The sequence below is a fragment of the Erpetoichthys calabaricus genome, chromosome 8, assembly GCF_900747795.2.
Source record: "Erpetoichthys calabaricus chromosome 8, fErpCal1.3, whole genome shotgun sequence".
Taxonomy (NCBI): domain Eukaryota; kingdom Metazoa; phylum Chordata; class Cladistia; order Polypteriformes; family Polypteridae; genus Erpetoichthys; species Erpetoichthys calabaricus.
The window spans coordinates 86,737,918-86,756,546 of NC_041401.2; the positions used below are offsets into that span (position 1 = coordinate 86,737,918).

Genomic DNA, 18,629 nt, shown 5'->3' on the forward strand with positions numbered 1-18,629 from the left:
TTCCTCATCCACTGCCATGAATCAAGTGACTGGGTTAAGTGATCATTCAGACAGTCCTTTCAAAAATCAACATGTACTGATGTTGCTTCTGTTATATAATAAATTATTTTTCTCAGCTTTACTGAACATTAAACTAATTATTTATTCTGGCAGTAATATACCTCAATAATCTATCCCTTGTTTTGAAAGATAATTATTGTTTTATTAAAAATATATCTGCTCTCCACTTTTCTCTTTTTTGGCCAGTTATTTGTCTTTGAATGGCTCTTCTATCATTATGATAATGATCCGCTTCCCGGGTTTCAGTAAGGTAAGATTTTCTTATTTGTGTTCTCAGATTATAAAGTTTTCTGAACCTCTGCCATATGCAAAATGGTAAGTCAGGAACCTGTTATGAACAATGGAAGCTAAATATGGGTTACCTGACCACAAATTCAGTACTTCCTATGTTGGTGAAATTTTACATAAAAGATAACCTCTACATATCATACAGTTACAGGTGAGAAAAAAAACATATATGTAAATATTTAATTTGAAACCACTACAACTGATGTAAATAATAAAACAATATGTATAATATGCATATATACATGCATGATGTTATGTGATTATCATGGTAATGAATCAAGAGCTTTGTCTTTAATAATATACAAAAAGTTAAACAGAAAGATTGCCATGTTTGCTGTCTGCCAGACACAGATGATAACAGACACAACTATTCATGAAATTATTACATTTTGGAGGGGAAAAATTGTTTCCTAATATCTCATATTACTGCAACGGACTATACTAGGTTTTGAACTATATATACAATGTCTGCATGGTGCCGATCTTCAATCCTCAAAGTGCTTTAAAGGCATATCAAGAAATATCGAACATCACATTTTGGGCCAAAATAATCAAAATAACATTTAAATATCTATCGCCCAGTGCTAACCGCAACTAAAATGAAAATAAGGATATGAGCTTTTAGTGTAGACTTTCAGCATTAAATCGAGAGTATTTACATAGAAAAAAAAAACAGTGGATATTATAGGAATCGCAGCATTTCTTACAGTGCCCAGTCCCCTATTTTAAATACATAAAAGAACCAGGACAACTTGCTGCGTAGCTGGTGTGTGTTATTGCATCATCAAATTATGCATAATTATCATTCTAAAGGGTCTTTTAACCATGGCAAGTTATTTTCATTTGGAACCTATTGCTGTTGTCAATCAATGTAAGTACTGAAGAATGCCAGCAGAGGAGACCATTATGAGGATGAAAAAAAAATCAGCAAAAACCATTAGACACACACCAAAGAACTTAGTTTTCCAAATCAACTTTTATCATTCAAGTCATTTAGTGTGTAGAATTTAAGCTTTCTCTGTATCTTCATAAGAGGTTTACTTGTTTACCACCAACTGCCAAAACAGTGCATGTTAAATTGACAAATAGTTTAAAACTGGCCTGTGATGTGCATGACACTGTGCCCTGCAATGGTCAAAAAAATAGAAGGACAAATTACATGCACTAAATACGACCAGGACACTAAAATTCCACACAACAAATGCTGATACGAATAATAAATATCCATTTTTGGTGTTTTTTTTATTTACAGTATACTTCATGCATTAATCAAACCTTTTACTTCAGAATTAAGCAGGACTATCTGCTTTGCACATACAGTATTTCCTCCTTTGTCCTGTTAAATTCTATTAGGGACACCTCTTTTTATATTTATTCTTAACATTTATTATGTATTGTTTCTTCATTTATGGTATTTAATTCATTTAGGCGTTGATCTATTTTGTAATTGTAACTCTTGTATTTCTTATAAAGCACTTTAATCTACACTTCTTGTATGAAAATGTGCTTTATAAATAAATGTTGTTTTCCAAATGTTTGCAGTTAGGCAAGTCTATTTTGAAATTATCACCAGTCTAAACTTGGGCTAAAGAACATGTGGCTTCCTTAATTAAGTGAAGGTTTTAGGTATAGATATATCTTGATGATGCTATCTTTCAATTAAGATTTACATCAAACCACTGAAATAAAAAGTCAGATGATTTTCATAACTTATTTGAATTGAAAATATAAATGAGTAATTTAGCCAGAAAAAGAAAAAACATAAAATCCAAATCACATCAGGAACAGTGATTAAATTGCAATTGGAACTTTATATAACTTGTTCTTTACAAAGCATATAACCCTGTCATACTATAAAAACAAATTTAAAAAGTACCTTTTATCAGCAGCCCGAAGAACTTTTGCAAAAACTTCAAGTTCACAGAATTCGCCTCCAAGTTGGCAAAGTCGTCCTTGTTGATAAAGCTGAAAAGAAACACAACTTTCAAATAAAGGATGTCTACTGCATTTAAAAGGATTTGCATCACAGTATTGCCAAATTATTAGTCTAACAGTTATTTACAACTCATTATGCCACCTTCATTCTTTAAATTCTGGTGTATTTTTATAGGAGATTATGAGCAGGTGCAATCAAATGACATATTGTGTAAAAAGTTTCCTGTAGATATCTCACTGTCAGCAACTGGGACTATGGGTTTTCAATCACAGTAATATTTTCTTATTTTGCTCAACCGAATATTTACACTGCGGTCTGAAGATTGATGTCTTTTTATTGTTATAACATTAGTGTAAATACTTACAAGTCTTAGTGGTTAAAAAATAAATATAATACTGTATATACTTTAACAATACAAATAAAAAGTCCTTCCCATGAAAGTTTCTAATGTATTGGTACATAAAGTAGTTATTTTAAAATGAATATGGTCCCAAAGGTGATCAAATCAAAATTTACATTTCAATATAAAATTTACTTGTGTCAAGTAACTTTACCCACAATTTTAATGCAAATTACTATGACAAATAATTTTAAAATTAACTGCCTTTTTTATTCACTGGATGAAGAATTATATTGGTACAGTACTACTAAAGGTAGTGATGCAATACATATGAGAAAAATAAAATTTGTCCAGAACTTGATACTAATTAGACTACATTTAACAAAGGATTTTCCTTGAAAGAGAGATGCATCTAAGGTTGTAATTTCAGTGAAAATATAACCTAAAACATAAAACACCACCAGAGAAACCTTTTTAAAGTAATTTGTTGTCATTTCCAAAATAAAATATAGTAATCATTGAACACATAAATAGTACATACATAACATTTTTAAAAGTAAAAATAACAATGCAATGAGATTGCTATGATCATATACTGTATGCACTACTATACTCTAATATAACTTAAAATGACAAAAATAATTTAAATTCTTAACACCAATAGTAAAAGTTTGTGTGTTGAAATTGGTAGACAATAACATTTAAAAAAAATAATAAAAAAAACAAAACACTTAAGTGTTTTACTTCTGCCCGACCCCATTATGCAAGAAGTACAATTTTAAGATGTGTGTCAATGCATATCAAATCAACCAATGGCCCATGTAGTTCAGACTCAAAGAATTCTGGAAAAATTAGCAGGTGTACCCACATTAATCAGGAGACACCCTGTACATATTTTTTATGTATGATCAATACTTTCCAAGATTCAGCCAGTATACCGAGGTGTCGATTTTATCCTGCCTCATTTTTTCATCAAAATTCACAAGTCCATAGAGCTCAAGAACTAAACCATGGTTGCATGCTCAGACTTTGCACGCTACTACTGTATATTAACTGGTATAGTACGTGACGAAATTAAAACATTTGGTCCAGATGATCCTGCATGGTCAAAGCAGCCCTTTAAAATTGACCAAAATTCAATTTCAGTTTTTGGCTTTGCTATATTTAGGCCTCAGAAACACATAGTTGTAACCAACACAGAATTTTTTTTTTTTTTCCCCTATTCAGATAACTATATAAGCTACCTGAAAAAGCAATAAACAGAAAAGTAACCGTATCAGGGTTTGGAACAGCAGACCTCTCAAATTCAAAAAATCATTTTGGTTTTCATTTTCAGAGCACCCTAATGGCATGTGGGAATGTGAAGATAATTTTTCAGATACTTTTCATTTATTCTACATTGTCCCTTCTTTCCCACAGCACAAGCCCTACTTTTCGTATCTTTCATATTTATTTTCCATCCTAAACACAGGCTGAATGTGCCATGTACCAATAATGGCAAACATTGTGTTTTCAATCAGTAAGTTATCAAAAATGTCAAACTTTTATTCATATCAAATGACAATGTCCTATCTCATGTTTCTGAACAGAGAACGTGATTCTAAATGGCCAAAAGAGCACTTGGTACTTGAGAATACCACTGTTTCATCCCTACTGAGGATGGCAAATTCAAAGTCAGCCGGGTGTGTGGTGAAGACAGTCAACTGAATGCCCAAATATTCACCACTGAAGCAGCAGCTGAGATCAAGCTCTTTCACAATCACACTTCTGATGGATCAGATATGTCCCTCACATTAGACCAGAGTCCTATAGGAGGCTATGTTGGGTGCATGTATGATGAAAAATGTTGGATTGGTGTTATTTGTGACAAGAGTGAAGTGGAATCAGACATTCTGATAGGGTTCATGCATCCAAACTAACCTGCACAGTCTTTCCATTGGCAACCTAGAGACAATCCATATTACTAACCGAGAATGGTAAACCGGATATGGACGCAGGGACCTGCCCGTGGACGCAGGAGACATAGTGCGCAGGCGCCACACAAAGCCCCCCTCCCCAGAGTGAAACGGGAGAGATTACGAACGTGCGCAGGCGCCACACAAAGCCCCCCCGCCCCAGAGCGAAACGGCAGAGACTACGAACCGTCTGACATGTCGCAAGCAGGATAAAGCGAGGTCAGAAATAAAAGACAGAGTAGGAAACAAAGTAAAACGTCATAAAGAGGTTAAAGAACGGGGCCAAACACATGGACAGCAGGTTACAGATGATGAAAACTGGAATGCAACAGCTTCAAAAAAACCTAGGCACGAAACACATGCACAGCGAGATACAGAATATAAAAGCAGAAAAAACAACAGTTAAACGTCCACACCACACAGCGGAGGCAGACCCGGTTTTACACAGCATGGTAAAACCCAACATAATACGGAAGGCGCAGGCGTTGCCGCCATATTGTGAGTGGCACTACTGCGTAGTGAAGGCGCAGGCGTCACCGCCATATTCTGCGTGGCACTACTTCGGAGTGAAGTTAGGAATAATGTGCTGCTTGGGATCGTACAAAACGCCGAACGCGACCCACCGTCTGAAACTGCTGAGGCAAAGCAGGCACGGGTTCAAACCGAACGAGCTCGACTGACGGATATACGCCTACAACGCGCGTCTCAAACCGCAGAAGCAGGGCAAGCACGGATTCAAAACAACGCAAACTCCTACAATGCGCGTCTGAAACTACGGCTGCCCAGCGGGCACGGGTTCAAAACGCCGGGGGTAGGCAAGCGAAGCGAGCAGGGGGCAAAGCCCCCTTGTATTTGTTGGGTGCCATTACAGTGTGTTGTTCCACTGCTTACTGCACCTACAATGGTCAGCGCCAGGCAGTACCATCTTGATCTCAAAGACAAAGATGCCCTACACTGCACTTCAATTGAAATAGAAATAAAATGGGTCACATTTATGCTGCTGCAATATCAAGATGTTTACATTTCATTATAACTAGTATTGCATTTAATGATATATCAAGCAGCTTCTGCTTGTGCGTTGGGCTTAGTGTGCCTTTGGTGATTTTTTTTCTATTAATCCTATACCCTTGTTAGTGATGAAGAACTTGATGATTATCATTACTGACAAATGGTGAAATTAACCCATGTTTAGAATGGAAAATAAAAAGGAAGGATTCACATAAGAAAAGTAAGACTTGTTTTTGAGAAAAAATGGACCATTTGGATACAGGAAATATAATTTTTAAAATGTCCTGACATTCCCACAGTGAATTAAGCTGGTCTGAAACTTAGACCCAAAATGATTTTTTCGCATTTGAGCAGTTTGCTGGTCAAACCCTGATTCAGTTCTTGTTTGTTTATAAACTTTTGAAAAGCCCTATGCAGGTATCTAAATATGGAAAAATTTTCAGCAGGCTGTATTAGTTAGAGGTATGCTTTCTGAAGGACTAAACATGGCAAAGCCAAAGACTCAAAATATTTTTCACATTTTTGAAGGTTTGCTCTTACCAAATGTTGTCATCTGGAACAAACATTTTGATTTTGTTACATACTACACTTATAAAGGTACCAGTAAAATTCAAGCCTGTTAGTTGGTTTAGTTCTTGGGACTATGTCTTGTGAAACTGATGAAAAACAAAGCCATATCAAATTTGACACCCCTCTCCCCTCACAAAATTGACTGTATCTTGTAAAGTGTTGATCTTATACCACAACAATTTTACAGGATGTCACCTGGATAACATGTGTATACCTGGTATTTTTTTCAGAATTTTTTCAAACCGAAGTGTGTGGGATTTCTGGAAAATCGGTTGATTTGACAAAGAATGACTAGGGTGTAATAAGTCTAGATAGCAAGTTGTAGTAATAATGCTATCTCAGCTACTTTAACCCATCAAGTAAGGACAGGATTCCTTAATTTCTCATATATACCAATACCAAAAATTCAGTCTGCCAAAACAATACAGCTCAGTTTGCACTTAATAAATACTAAGAGGCGAGCAATCAGTAAATCTTTTTTCTTAACTGATGGATTCTGTTTCTGATCAAAAGTGAGAGCTAATTAATGTGTTATGGGATCTGTAAGGAGACTGGTAACACATTTACAAATGCAGTTGAAATGGGGTGTTCACTTATCCAAACGCGGTTGTATTTTATTGCTGCAATATGATGCAGTTTGCAAAACATCTTTAATAAAAATAAATCAAATCTGGCTTCAGCCTGACTGCTCTTTTAATTTGCTCGCTATTCTCATCCTGTTGCAGTCTTATTAACTGACCTGTATTCCTCGTGATCCCTGTCAGGACAGCAAGCCATAAAAGAAGACATGAAAAGGAGCTTAAACCCTTAGGAGCCACGTGTGCTGGCAGAGCACTCTGCTACATTATTAATATTACTTATTACAATGTTATGTGGGTCTTGTAGCAGTCAGCTGGTGTCCATGTATAATGAACGGAATCTTTGACCTAAATTTGAATATAAGCAAATATTTACTTATTTTGAATTGGAATATTCGAACCATATTTTAGGGCTAATTTGACAGCCCTATTGCATACGACATATGCCCCTCTCCCTCATTCATTAGTCAAGAGTCCTGCTTTTAATTCAAAAGTGTGACCTCATGTGAAGAGGCTGGCTGTTTGTGAACTACTTTCATTTTCAGCAGTTACTGAACAATATTTTAGCAGAAAACACATACAGTACGTTTTCCAATTTGTGAGCATATGACTAGATGACCTGACATGTGGATTATTCAACGCAGGGGAGATTTTTTTCATGGATGTTTTTGATATTGTTTGTTGTTGTTCAGCATTAGTTACCATTAAGTCCCATTCTAAGAGAAACTTTGTTATATCCATGTTCCATGAAAACAAGACTGAAAAGTTTTCTCGACTGACTAAAAACTACAAGGGATATGTACAAAAATAATATAAAAAAAAATGTGTGGATTGTTTCTTTTAACACCCTAAATGACGCCATTCAGACATCTGATATACAATTTTGTGGTACCCAATTTTCACAGGAAGACCAATTCAGCTTAAGTACAAAGGATGTTTTTGATTGACCACTTCTAAAGCAAGTCACTCCTCTAAACATGTGGGTGAGAAACTGACCTGTAAAGTTTTAGTAATATTTTTTGCTAGAAAACTAAATACGGACAAATAACAGGTTTGTGAATCAGTAAGTGATTATGTATCAAGAAAAATACCATCATTTGTCTTTGACAGAAATTAATTTACATTTTGCACAGGTACACCTGAAATTACCAGTTGGCCCAAGATTAATAGTAGACACAGGCTGTAAATGTTCCTCTCTCTATCTATGACAGCCATGTCATTTCAGCATATTTGACCTTATACACACATTAAGGTCCAGTAATAGAGTTTTAATACATTATGTCATAATTACATTTACTTTTTGGCTAACACCTTTTATCCAAGGCAACTTACAATACTTGTGATATGGTTGGTTACATTTTTTTGGTTTTGCAATTGGAGCACAGGTAGGTCAAGTGACTTGCTCATGGTCACACAGTGTCAGTAGTGGGATCTGAACTCACAACCTCAAGGTTTGAAGTCCATAGCCTTAACCACTACACCACACTGCCTGTAATCTTTGTAATCAGTGGTAGCTTGCACAGATAGGTGCTTGTACATCTCAAAAAAATTAAAATTTCAATGGAAAATTAATAACCTAAGGGCTATAATCATTACCAAAGTAAAATTGCAACTGCTTCTGCAATGTTTTTTTACCTTGAAAATAACCAAGACACATTTGCTTTTACACAAATCTTATGGACACAATACTGCCTTCCGAAAATTTAGGGTTTGTTAAATTATTTTTAGCACTTAAGCAGACAATTTTAGCAACCACAATAACTGTGCTTCTCTGTGATTCAGTATTGCCATTAATGCATTACATAATGCATCATTCCAGCAGGACTCCCGTGTGCTTCCTAGCATTATCATGAGCAGAGCCAAATAAATGTCTCAATAAATGTCTCACCAAAGCAGGGATTTGCAAATACTGGCTCACAAATTGTATTTTGAAATGATCACAGAATAGAGAGCATCTTATTTAGTCACCATTGTAGAACTGAAACAGGTAAAGGCATAGCAGCTAACATGAAACCAGAGTCTATTCTTTGCCACAAGTTAGCTATCAATGCCTCTTCCCTTTAGGCACTCGTTTTCCAGCGATATCCTAAAGAAAGGCACATTATGCTAAATGATACCTCTAAATTAGCCTTGAATGAGTGAGTGAGGGAGTGTGAGTGAGTGGGTCCTGCGATGGATGGGCACTCCATCCGATGTTGGTTTCTGCTATGCATCTAGTGTTACTGTGAGACGCATTAGCTCCCTGCATCCTTAAAAAAAAAGATAAGGAGGTTAGAAAATCAACAGATGGAAAACTATATTTTTGTCTTTAGATTCAGGGAAGAAATGCAAAGACTCTCATTTCTTTATCTTTTATGTATACCATGTTTTATTAGCCATTTCTTTCCAATTTCCTCATTCAGCCTTATTTGATAACTTCCTAGCTGCAAGAACATACAAGTTAAAACAGGTGCAACTCACAGCTGATTTACCACATTATGCTCCTTTGACATCCATGCACAAACCAAATATTATTTTTGAACTAAAATGAAAATACGATAAAACTGCTAATAATGGTAGTATGTCTTTGTTGTCTTGAAAGTGCAGCAGAGCTTCCTTGCTTTAAATTACAACATCATGTTTTTAAAAAAGGCACAATTCTCAAAATTCCAAGCAGAACCTGAGCCATGTAATCAACCAAATATCAAAACATTCTGTTCATAAGAGTACTGTGACTTTTACTGCAAAAAAGTGGGGAGTTTGAAGATATACTCACACAGGAAAAAAAAACACATTTTGGTTTATGAAGTATACAAATACTGCATTTCATATTTTCGTAAAACATACACACAGAACAGAGTGGAGTACTGAAGATTTGTTCATGCCAATTTCTTTATTATTTACTTTACCAATTAATTTCTACATGACTGATAGGGTTGGAGAGGGGTAACAAAGTGGCATTTTTCTCCTTGAAGATATTTGTGTTCCTTGTATATAATTTTGTTATTTTTGTTGTTTGTGCAGTTATTTAAAGTGACTATTGGTAATGATTGTCAAACTCTTTTAATCATCAGAGCAAATATTTTGAATTTGAAATTTAGCCTAAAATATAAAGCCACTGCCACCATTTATTCCCAGACAACTCATCTGGCATGAATCAACTAATACCTGGACAAAGACAGCTAGGAAACAGGGATGAAGGAGAGGCATCCAAGTGAGAGCAAAACACCACAGCAACCAATCTCCACTTCCCAGCATTTTTCTGGCCAACATGCAGTCACTGGATAATAAACTACATGACATACAGGTAAGACTGGTTACATGGAGAGACATGTGTTTTGGAAACATGTCTAACTGCTGAGATACCACCCAGATGTCTTTATTGTCTTTTGTGGGGGTAACTCTGAACTATCGGGTAAAAGTGAAAAAGGAGGTGAGTGTTTTGAACAATGTGAGGTGTACACATTTTTAAATTGTCTCTAAAAATTGCTCTCCTGATATTGAATACTTATTGATCAAGGTTAAGCTTTTTTATCATCATTTATATTTCTTCACAAGCCAAGAAAAACAATGAGCTGAACTATCCTTATACCATTACTTCAGAATACAAGTGTTTACATCCTGATGGATTATTTATTGTTACTGGGGACTTTAACAAAGAACACTTAAGGAATCTTTAATTGAAATATCATCAGGATATCACTTACCCTAAAAGGGATACTAATACTCTGGATCAAATCCTGATAAATGACACTTAGTGGCCACTACAGCACCCGCACCTTGGATAGTCTGATCTCCCATCAATACTTCTGCTAAAGCTTATAAGCACAGACTCAAAAATGAGGAACTGGCAATAAAAGGGGTACAGTGCTGTACTAAAGAACCACAGGATAAACCATAAGACTGCTTTGCCTACATAGACTGGGACATGTTTAGAGACTCATTATTGGTTCTGTGGGAGTATTATGTACACAGAAATGAAGGAATTTAATGAAAGGTATTCTTTAAAAAAGGGGTGCCTATGAAAACAATCCACACATTTCCTGTTTAGAAAACGTGGATCACCACTGACATCTAGAATTTACTGACGGCAAACAGCAATGCATTTTGAAAGAGAGACAAGGAAACATGCAAGAAATGCAGATGTGAACTGAGAAAAGCAATCAAAGTGGTTAAATGTCAGTACTATAGTAAACCAGAGGCAGAATTTGGCAGCTGTAACAATATGGACAAGCTTTGGCAAGGATTAGACATATTTACAGACTACAAAGTACAATCTAATTCAGTCTTATTTGCATGTTCCTTTACTGATCACGTTTATGTTTATGTTTTCTATGCCCCTTTTGATCAAAACAACAAGAAGCCCCCATTTGATGCAGCACCACACGATTCATCCTTTTTTGTTTCTGTGCATAACATAAGGAGGACTCAAGTTAACATCCACAAGGCATCTGACCCAGACAGAATTTTAGGGCAGATTTTAAAGAGCTGTACCAACCAATTAGTTGAAGTCTTCAGTGACATCTTTAAGAAGACTGAGGGAACCTTTTGCTCCTGTCGGTTTCAAAAAGGATAGAAATTATCCTTAAACCAAAGAAAACAAAGGTGAACTGTCCGAACAACTACATAGCAGTAGCACTCACTCAATGATGCCGAAGTGCATTGAGAGACTGATGCTGGAACACATTAACGACAACATTCCAAGATAATCATGATCAACTTATTTCCACATAAAATGTTTTATACCTTGTACCTCCTAACATCCTGGCACATGTGAAAAATATAAATTGCTATGCTAGAATCCCATTTATAGACTATAGCTCAACATTTAACATTGCTGTACTATTAAAGCTGACCATCAAACTCCTCAATGCAGACTTAAGTCTCACCCTCTGCAATTCGATTTTGAACTTCATAATCAACAGACCTCGGCATGTAAGGACTGGCAGAATCATATCATCCAGGCTGACGCTCAATACAAAAACTTGGCATGGTAGTGCGCCAAGCCCCCTAAAGTACTCCTTGTTCAGATCTGACTATGAGGCCAGACACAGCTCCATCTCCACTATTAAATATAATGAAGAAGCGGGCCAGATTACCAACAATGATGAGCCAGCTTACAGCGAACAGGTCTACCTGCTGACTCAGTGGTGCAAGGAGAATAACTTATCCCTTAATATCAGCAAAACTAAGGGGTTGGTTATTGATGTCAGGAAGCATAAGGGGATGGTGCTAGGATGTGTATAAAACATTGCAGCTAAACCAGTTCCTCTACTTCTTCAGACATCTGAGGACACCTCATATTTTTATATAAACTTATACACTTCTACAGGTGCATAGTGGTATATGTTCTCATTGGTTGCATCACATCTTGGTATAGAACCTGCATGGCTCAAGATCATAAAGTATTGCAAAAGATGGTGAAGGCTGTTCCTAATAATACTAGCACCCAGCCGTTCCCTTCAAGAGATATACAACACTCACTGACTTGGAAAAAGAAACAGGATAATTGTAGACTTCAGCCACTCTGGATGGTCACTTTTCTCACCACTTTTTTTAGCAAATGGTATAGGGTCATTGGAACTCACACCAATTGATTCAAAGATAATTTTTTCCCACAAGTCATAAGATTGCTGAATAGTCAAGCATAAGATTTAAAATACTGCAACATAAAAAGCAGCATGTAAAAAATATATATACAGTGGGGTAAAAAGTATTTAGTCAGCCACCAATTGTGCAAGTTCTCCCACTTAAAAAGATGAGAGAGGCCTGTAATTTTCATCATAGGTATACCTCAACTATGAGAGACAAAATGAGAAAAAAAAAAACCAGAAAATTTTTAAAGAATTTATTTGCAAATTATGGTGGAAAATAAGTATTTGGTCAGCTACAAACAAGCAAGATTTCTGGCTCTCACAGACCTGTAACCTCTTCTGTAAGAGGCTCCTCTGTCCTCCACTTGTTACCTGTATTAATGGCACCTGTTTGAACTCGTTATCAATATAAAAGACACCTGTCCACAACCTCAAACAGTCACACTCCAAACTCCACTATGGCCAAGACCAAAGAGCTGTCAAAGGACATCAGAAACAAAATTGTAGACCTGCACCAGGCTGGGAAGACTGAATCTGCAATAGGTAAGCAGCTTGGTGTGAAGAAATCAACTGTGGGAGCAATTATTACAAAATGGAAGACATACAAGACCACTGATAATCTCCCTCGATCTGGGGCTCCACGCAAGATCTCACCCCGTGGGTTCAAAATGATCACAAGAATGGTGAGCAAAAATCTCAGAACCACACGGGGGGACCTAGTGAATGACCTGCAGAGAGCTGGGACCAAAGTAACAAAGGCTACCATCAGTAACACACTACGCCGCCAGGGACTCAAATCCTGCAGTGCCAGATGTATCCCCCTGCTTAAGCCAGTACATGTGCAGACCCGTCTGAAGTTTGCTAGAGAGCATTTGGATGATCCAGAAGAGGAATGAAACCAAAATAGAACTTTTTGGTAATAACTCTACTCATCGTGTTTGGAGGAGAAAGAATGCTGAGTTGCATCCAAAGAACACCATACCTGCTGCAAAGCATGGGGGTGGAAACATCATGCTTTGGGGCTGTTTTTCTGCAAAGGGACCAGGATGACTGATCCGTGTAAAGGAAAGAATGAATGGGGCCATGTATCGCCAGATTTTGAGTGAAAACCTCCTTCTTTCAGCAAGGGCATTGAAGATGAAATGTGGCTGGGTCTTTCAGCATGACAATGATCCCAAACACACCGCCCGGGTAACGAAGGAGTGGCTTCGTAAGAAGCATTTCAAGGTCCTGGAGTGGCCTAGCCAGTCTCCAGATCTCAACCCCATAGAAAATCTTGGGAGGGAGTTGAAAGTCTGTGTTGCCCAGCGACAGCCCCGAAACATCACTGCTCTAGAGAAGATCTGCATGGAGGAATGGGCCAAAATACCAGCAACAGTGTGTGAAAACCTTGTGAAGACTTACAGAAAACGTTTGACCTCTGTCATTGCCAACAAAGGGTATATAACAAAGTATTGAGATGAACTTTTGTTATTGACCAAATACATTTTTTCCACCATAATTTGCAAATAAATTCTTCAAAAATCAGACAATGTGATTTTCTGGATTTTTTTTTCTCATTTTGTCTCTCATAGTTGAGGTATACCTATGATGAAAATTACAGGCCTCTCTCATCTTTTTAAGTGGGAGAACTTGCACAATTGGTGGCTGACTAAATACTTTTTTACCCCACTGTATATGCAAATACATACTTTTATATAATTGCATATATATGTTGTAGACTTAATATGCTCCTTATACTGTATTTATTTTTTGTATTGGGTTTTTGTCAGCTGCAGACCCCCGTGACCCTGTAATTAGGATATAGCGGGTTGGATAATGGATGGATGGGTGGATAAAAACAGACATACAAATACAAATTTCATTGTACCATGTACAGATGACAATAAACATGACTTAACCTTATTTGACAATAGAGCTGCTATGATGCTCAGAAATGGATAGCACAGTGAACAGCACTATTGTTTAACAGCTATATATGCCCTGGATTTAAATATCAGCCCAAGAACAGCATATGTCAATGAAAGGTAATTGGTGACCTTACAATGCTCTCCACAACTGTTTCTATATGTGTGAGTTTGGTAAGTGACAGACTAGACCCCCATGTATGGCTGCTTCCTGCAAAATGCACTCTGGGATAGACTCTGGCCAAGACTACCCTAGGCACAATTACGTGGGTTCAATGATGGACTTGATGGACAGATGGATGAAATTCCAAGATACTCCTTGCTGGATGGCAATAGCATTTCACTCGAGGGAATCTTCAACTTCTGCATTATTTTCCATTTTATCTCAACAGTCTATTAAGAATCTTAAGTAGTTAATTATTTATGAAAGTCTCAAATATAATTACATTTGTCAAGATGAAGGGGAAAAAATGCATATGTGGTTACATTAAAAACATATGTCTGTCTACTAAAACTATCACAGAGGTGCAAGAAACTGGGTTTAAATCCTTGCCAGATAACTATTTAAGGGACATTTGCCTTTGTGTTTGCTTAGTTTTTTCCTCTTCTAAACTGCTCCAGCATCTGTATGTGTATATGTGTTAGTGCATGTGCCTTGCAGCAGATTGATGAAAGGATGTGTTGGTTCCTGCCATGTGCTCCATGCTGCCAGAGTGGGTTCAAGCTTCCCATAATGCTTTATTAGGGCAAGCAAGCAACCAAAAAAAATGATGATTGGATCTCATATTAATATTATCTGTACAATTATCAATTTAGGCACAGGTGGAGCAAACTAATTAAATGAGAAACTCAATTAACACTGAGGTTCGGTTCTAATTTGTTTCTAACACACACCAGCACCCATAGAGTCCACAAAACCAAGAATTAGAATTCCACTCCTAAAGTATTAATACCACGATATCATACAGCACATCCTCCAGTAAAAACTCGAGAATCACGGTTACGATTATTAATTTGACATTCTGAATCAATCGTGTGCACTGAGAGGTTGACGGGACCATCGTGACCTTCCCCGTCTTAAAATACAAGCAAAATTCATGCTTGTATAATATAACCCTTTCATGAAAGGTAATGACTGATGTCATATAAGGCTAGAAGCAAGAGCTGAGGTATGTGAAGTAAAAAACACAACTGCAGTTAGTTATATGATGACCGCTGCGTCATGGTGTGCCCTAGTACACCCCTACAAACCCCCCAAACCGGACCTCTTGTCAACATTCGAAATTGTCGAAATCTGACGTCTGCCTGTAGAAGAAGCTTAAATCAGGTGAACCACCTAAGAACATATGCATGGTATCGCAACAGCCTGGCGACCTGTAATGGCTGTAATGAATTATTTTACAATTTGAAATTATGAGTTATATGCGCAGCTGCGGTAGTACGAGAGGAGATGCAGCGATTATCCGCTCTCTTGTCTCACCTTGTAGTAGACGTCAAACTGAATGTTTTCTGGAAGTGAACGGATCTCCCTTCGGGAGCGGCTGTAGTTATCAACAACGGCAGAAATGGCAGTGTTGTATAGCGTCTCCGGGACCCACTCCAACTCCAGTGCCGCCATGTTGTTTTTCTTCTCGGGCTCCACTCAGTCCCACCCGCCCGACTCTGCACCTCACTCCAGAGACAGATTCGCAGCTTCTTCGATTACCGGATAGTATACTTTGGACTACTTTTCCCTCTTCTCCACTTCTTAACCCACTATTTTCTAGAGGCAGGTAAAGCCAAACAGCTTTTCCCCTACTTCTTGCTGTGTTTTTTTCTCATCCGCTTTCGTCGACGCGATGACGCCACCGACAGATCCGCTAGAGGCGAACCACGTGACGAGGGAGGCATACCAGGCGTGTGTCCTGAAACACGAAAGGCAAAGGCACTGAAGGCAGAGACTGCAGTGACAGCGAGCGGCCGGCGTAGGAAGAGGATTCGCTTCTCCTTACTCCACTTGGCAAGCAGTCGTCAATACCTCATGATCGACAGCGTAAACCATGAACACGATTTATGGCTAATTGGGCCAGACGTTTGTCATATTACTGTTTACAGCGTATCCTGTTTTAGTATGTTTTTACAGGTCTGTGCTTAAATATGTACAGACTTCATCTTACACTTAACACTAGAAAGAGAATAGCACATTAATGGAATTACTACACAGAACGTTTTTCACATCAAGGGATTCAAAGCAGTATTAACAAATCTTGAAGATGTGGACCCTGGCCCGGGAAAATTGGGGGGGGGGGAGTCCCCAAATGCTTCCAGAACCAAAGAGACTCCTTATCAGACCTACACAAAGTCACACACAGACATATATAATATATATATTAAGAAGAAAAAAAGATATTTGGTCAATTTTAAGCCTAAACGAAACAGTGGAAAACTGGTGTGTCCTGTTACAGCAACAGACGGGCGAATCTGAGAAAATCTGCAAAAGTTAGCTAGTACAAGTAGACAACAAGCAGATCCATCACAATAAACAATTAAACATCCCATATCAAACAACTGGAACAACAGGCCATTGCTAAACTACCAACAATGACATCCATGCTTGAAGCATTACTGGAAGAGAGAGTTGGCCAGTGCCATAAATGGAGCAGATTACTGTACCAGATCCAGCATCGCAGCAAGTGTTACAGAACAGCTTGTCCTCCTTGCCCGGCTCTTCCCATTGCAAACGAACACGAGCTTATGTGTAATGATGGGCCAAGCAACCTGACAACTCCGGAACCATGTAGAAATATAGATGTTTATTTAGTACTGTATTCGAATACAAGTAAGCTCAACACCGGGATTTCCAAATGTTCCATTGTTATATGATAATACCACAGCAGTTTCCCTCTGAACTGCAACAAATTGGGCAGGCACAGTGCAGGTGTAATTTAGACTCCAACCCAGTTGTGTTGGGAGGAGGGAGCATCGGAGGCTTAAGCCCCTGATCGTTCTCTTTTAGAAATGTGAAAGAATAATAGCAGTAAGCCCGTGATCTTTTTGCTTATCGTAGTTATTTAAACTGTTGGTCGTTGCGTGAAAGCCCAAGGGTGAACCACCCACCTCTTTCCCCCTTGTCCTTCGATTTTATATATTGGATATTATATATTGTAAGAGTGGGATCCCATTTGGTGAAATGAGTGCATATGTGTATGTGTTGGGGGTGGCGCTTTCTGGGTTTAACGACTGCAAATGTAAGGGCAGAGGAGGGTTTCCTCTCATTAAACGTGTGTAGTTACAAACTGGGATAGATATTGCGCCGCACTGTGGATAGCTTAGGTAACTGACCATGACAAACTTCTTCACCCAATGATGGCAATCCAGAACCCAGTAGGGGGACCCATACATCTTGGCTCTTTTATATATTGAATAGACAAATGCAAAATTTAAAACCCCCGTCATCCCCCCATTGTAAATATTGGATAGACGATCGACGACTATTCATTTTTTTCTGAAAAATGCAAACCCTAACAACGCCCCTGCTCTAAACATTAGACTTGTTTCTGACATCAACAGAGAGTTCTGAAATACAGAAGAACACCCATTTAGTGTTTTCTATGAACTGATGGAACAAAAGTGTTAAATGTAGGAAACTGTCAAGGATTTCTAAGGATCCTGTTAGTACAGTTCTGGGTTTACTGTGTTCAGGGTTTTTGCATGTATTTTTACTGCAGTTATTTTTAGGATTACTAGTTACCATTCAGTGTGAAGTTTCCTGATTTGGTCTCTTTAACCTGTTGAATTTTTACTGTCATATTTGCTGTTTCCAATTGTTATTCCTTTTCATGAATGCTGCTGTGCTGTTCTGTGCAATTGCACCATTTTTTTAAGCCGCCATGTACAACATTGCATTTGATGTTTGAAACTGAGTGGCTACATTCACACTGCAGCTCATTTCCCATTTTTCCATTCATTCTTGACAAATATCTGATTTTTTTAGAGAAGTATGTTCAACAAAAAAAATCACGCAATCAAAGAATTCAGTTTAAAGCCAACAGCTCCGATCAGTGTGTAACCTGGAGAGACTAGAACACATGGGTGTGGTAAGTAGTGCTGTGGTAAGTATTTAAGGCCAGGTGGGATGTAGGTAAAAGAATTAAGATGAGTATGTCTGGTGTCATTTTAAATATCTGGTAGGTGGTATTTTGTTTTATTATTTATTTTTTGGTTGATATGTAATTTCTTAATTTTCCCTCAGACAAATTGTTGCCCCTTGCAAGAAGGGACCAAGTAAATGTTTGGTAAAGTGTTTGTTTGAACTCTTTTTAAAAGTGTCTTGAGATGCTGTACTTTTTAAAGTTTGGAATTCATTATTTTATTTTTATTTTTTCTATGTATACCATATGTGGTACTCGGGTTATTTCCTTTTAGAGAAAGAACC

At 37.6% G+C, this 18,629-nt stretch overlaps 1 protein-coding gene across 1 annotated transcript in view; it reads right to left on the reverse strand.

Moving 5' to 3' along the window:
• The window catches only part of appbp2 (amyloid beta precursor protein (cytoplasmic tail) binding protein 2), a 53,217-nt gene extending 37,125 nt beyond the window's left edge, over positions 1–16,092 (reverse strand). Inside the window, exons 1-2 of the mRNA XM_028807045.2 lie at positions 15,696–16,092; positions 2,225–2,313 (exon numbers count right to left, since the gene is read on the reverse strand). Coding sequence (XP_028662878.1) covers positions 2,225–2,313; positions 15,696–15,833 — 227 coding nt within the window. The 5' untranslated portion in view covers positions 15,834–16,092. The remainder of the gene's footprint in view (positions 1–2,224; positions 2,314–15,695) is intronic.
• Between the last annotated feature and the right edge of the window lie 2,537 nt (positions 16,093–18,629).